This window comes from Camelina sativa, unplaced genomic scaffold (genome assembly GCF_000633955.1).
Source record: "Camelina sativa cultivar DH55 unplaced genomic scaffold, Cs unpScaffold00382, whole genome shotgun sequence".
Taxonomy (NCBI): Eukaryota; Viridiplantae; Streptophyta; class Magnoliopsida; order Brassicales; family Brassicaceae; genus Camelina; species Camelina sativa.
The window spans coordinates 196,209-199,585 of record NW_010921697.1 but is presented as its reverse complement, the minus strand read 5'-3'; the positions used below and the strand labels follow the sequence as shown (position 1 = coordinate 199,585).

The 3,377-nt window shown below is 37.2% G+C and overlaps 1 protein-coding gene across 1 annotated transcript in view; it reads right to left on the bottom strand.

Moving 5' to 3' along the window:
- LOC104772994 (lipoxygenase 2, chloroplastic-like) overlaps positions 1–3,086 on the bottom strand; it is a 5,137-nt gene extending 2,051 nt beyond the window's left edge. The window contains exons 1-5 of the mRNA XM_010497546.2: positions 2,688–3,086; positions 1,541–2,359; positions 1,363–1,448; positions 683–793; positions 303–604 (exon numbers count right to left, since the gene is read on the bottom strand). Of these exons, the coding sequence (XP_010495848.1) occupies positions 303–604; positions 683–793; positions 1,363–1,448; positions 1,541–2,359; positions 2,688–3,039 (1,670 nt within the window). The 5' untranslated portion in view covers positions 3,040–3,086. The remainder of the gene's footprint in view (positions 1–302; positions 605–682; positions 794–1,362; positions 1,449–1,540; positions 2,360–2,687) is intronic.
- Between the last annotated feature and the right edge of the window lie 291 nt (positions 3,087–3,377).

The following is a 3,377-nucleotide window of genomic DNA, read 5'->3' as shown; positions in this document are numbered from 1 at the left end:
TTCCCGGGCCAAAAACAAGTCTCAATGATTCCACCTGCATTGATAAGACTTTGGCGTGCACGAGCGTTGATCTCCATGGTGTAGCGGAAGTGAGGATGCAAAAGCCTGTAGATGGGATGCATGGCACTTAGCTGTCTGTTTGCAGCTATTATGTATGGCTCCATACAGCAGTGAGTCCTCAACCTGTATGTTTAACCATATCTTTACTAGTTACTAAATATCACATGCATGTAATGTAATAGAATTAAATAAAAAGTATATGAGAGGATCATTTATTTTGAAATAAACAGTGTTTTCAATACCAATGGGAAATAAGCTGATGATAACCAGCGTCATGAGCAATAACATGAGTCTTAGCAAGACTCCATAGCCAGCATGAGGTAGCATCATATCCTGGAGTGAAGACTTCCTTCCATTGAGGCTTGTTGACATTTGGGGGACATGTCAACTCAATGGCAACAGGCCTCAATGTGCTGTCATCACTGAGGAAGAATAGTGTTCGAGAAGCATATAAGGTGGTATTATCCAACTCTCTCACTTTGTTCACATACGGTAGAAGCAAATCGTGATAATCAAGCACAAACAATCTCTTATTCTTTAGAGCCTGTATGCATAACATGATACATTTGATCATTCATTCAGGAAAATTTCCATATACACAGTAACATGTCAGTAATCTTACCTCATCAACTGACATGTTTCCTTTAACTTCTCTTTCCACAATTTCCCAAGTAATGAGTGAGGTGGGATCACCATAAATAGCTGGGTCTAGTTTGCTTTTCAACGGCCACTCCTGGAATTAACAAAGATCATCTCTAATAGTTAGATCTATTTTATTACAACCTGTAGATTGCAGTTGCGCTAATGAATTTCTCTATGTTTTCATTCCAAATTTTTTATTTAGTCGTATATATATATATAGCATTAATTTTTAAATAACCGTGTACTTAAAAAAAATAAAAATTAAAAAAAATTGTTCATTTTTTTATGTTCTCAATTTAGAATTGTTCAATAAAATTACTATATTATTAAATTAATGGAATGGAAATAAAACTTCATTAGAAAAGTGAATAACTAGTACTTTTTGCAATCATCATCATTAATATGTTATCCCACAAATGATTTCTTTTGGGTAACTATTATCCCCAAATGATTAAATGATCAATTTTGTCCTTTATTTCTGTATAAAATTTAATCATATCATTTTATAAAAGTGAAAAATGAAAAAAAATATTAAATGTTATACTCTGAAAATAGAAATATTAATTAATAGTGCTATTTCACATTATTTTAGATATGGATATTGCTTTATTGGAACAAGCGAAACAAAACTAATCATTTAAAGGCGTATATGTAGCTTACTTGAACTAGCTGAATGCTATATGGATTAAGGCCTGCAAGTGTCTGGCGAGCAAACTCATCGTCTCGTAACCATGAAAACCTATCATCTGAATCGATATTAGAAAGTGAGTTACGTTGTAGGCTAGAGATTATATATAGTTGGAATAATATAATGGATGACTAAAAAGGGTAGGTATACTGTTTATGAGAACTGGGGCTTCAAACTGGAGAATATCATCGCTAGCTTCAACACCAGCTCTGACAAGTCTTGGGAGCAAAGGTAAAAGGCCAGCATCTTTAGGAAGATCGATGCCTTCTTCAAAGAGATTTTCAATGGCCTTGAAATGTGGAAAAGGCAAATGAGGATCAGACAGAATAGACTCTATCTGTGGGATCACGGAGGGAAGAGCTGCCAAGATGGCCTTGGCTGTGAATGAAGTGCCCTTAGCTGAAGAGAACTCCTCGTCTCTCGGGACATAGAAATTAAGCCCGTAGCGTTGCTCTGAGGAGGGGTCAGAATCACAAGGTTCGCGACCAGTTTTGCAACGCCTTGGATACGGATGTGAGGGGCCTCCAATTACCGGACGAGGATCAGTTTCAGGGTTTCCCAAATCGTTGTACATGTCATAGTCATAAACACGCTCATGCATGGTAAATTCACCAACTTGCTCGCGATTCTTGCCTTGTAAGGTCTCTAGCTCCTCCTTCCGAACCTGTTTAAGAGGCTCCGGGGTTTGGGAAGGCAAGTAGGACTTGTTGGAGAAGAATATCCGCATGGCTGGGTCAACGGACTTCGGGGCCACCCATGAATCACATGTAAACGTAACGGACCCGTTCGGTAACTCAAGCTCCATCTCCTTGAGGAATATCTCTTTATGGTACCGGTTTTGAACTCTGATAGCCCCCACGGTTCCAAAGTCTTCAGGCACCTCAAACACGCACTCGTACTTCTCATGAGGGACTTCGGACCATATACGTTGTGCGTAGTCTTTTACCGGATCCTTCTCCATCCCTGTCACTGACATATGTATACATGGATAACATCATTGATTATATATATTAATGAATCTACTTTTAGTTCACTTCTTATATACAGTATTATCTAGATGTGATAGCTAGCTGCTTATTTTCAAAAATTAATGTATGATAAATCATGTAGTAACGCATCATGTAATGTTACTAACAAAAAAATTCCATGTCTCTAGTACTGGTTGAGAAGCACATGCATAGTCTAAGTTCTTTTTTTTTAGGCCTCTAGTCCTGTCACAAATGCTTATATCTATTTACTTTAAATTTAAACTTAAAAATAAAACCAGTTAACGGAAGAAAAAAAACTATGTACTCACGCGGGTCCATCTCGGTGCTAATAAGCTCGACAAGAAGAGATCTGCCACCGAGATCAGATAAATGATCGTGAAGTCTCGGCAAAGCTACGGCATCCAGCAACGATTCTTTGGCCGTTATAAATCCCTTTACTTTGATTTTCTTAACGGACTTTTTCATTATATCACCTATCTTTTCAATATTAAACCGTGAGGCAGTGACCTTACATCGTCCTCTGAGGTTCGGACGAGGCAGCTTGTCTCGACGTCCTGGTGAGATGGGGTTGATGAGTGCTGGTGGTTTAGGGAACAGAGGACTGAGACTCTTTGCTATGTTCAAGGGCAGAAGACTCGAGGACGACTCTCTACAAAACATCTTTTTTATCTCTTCTATATTGCTTACATACGTTTTCTCTACAATGCATCTATTTATACAAGTTTGAATATTATATTTCTAAAAATATAAACTTATAAATGTTTTGATAAATGAATACAGCTGTATTTGATAGAAGTAGAACAGACACGAGTATATATTTTGATAAATGAATAGACAAACGTTTCAAAATGTCCAAAGAGAATGGTACTGTACTACATTAATGTTCATGACTATACACGCATGTGACACAGAGGTCCACCGGGTGAAAATTATGGACTTCTATTGCAATTTAAACAGTATCTAAAAGTAGGTAAACAAAATCAACAAATATTTCTAAA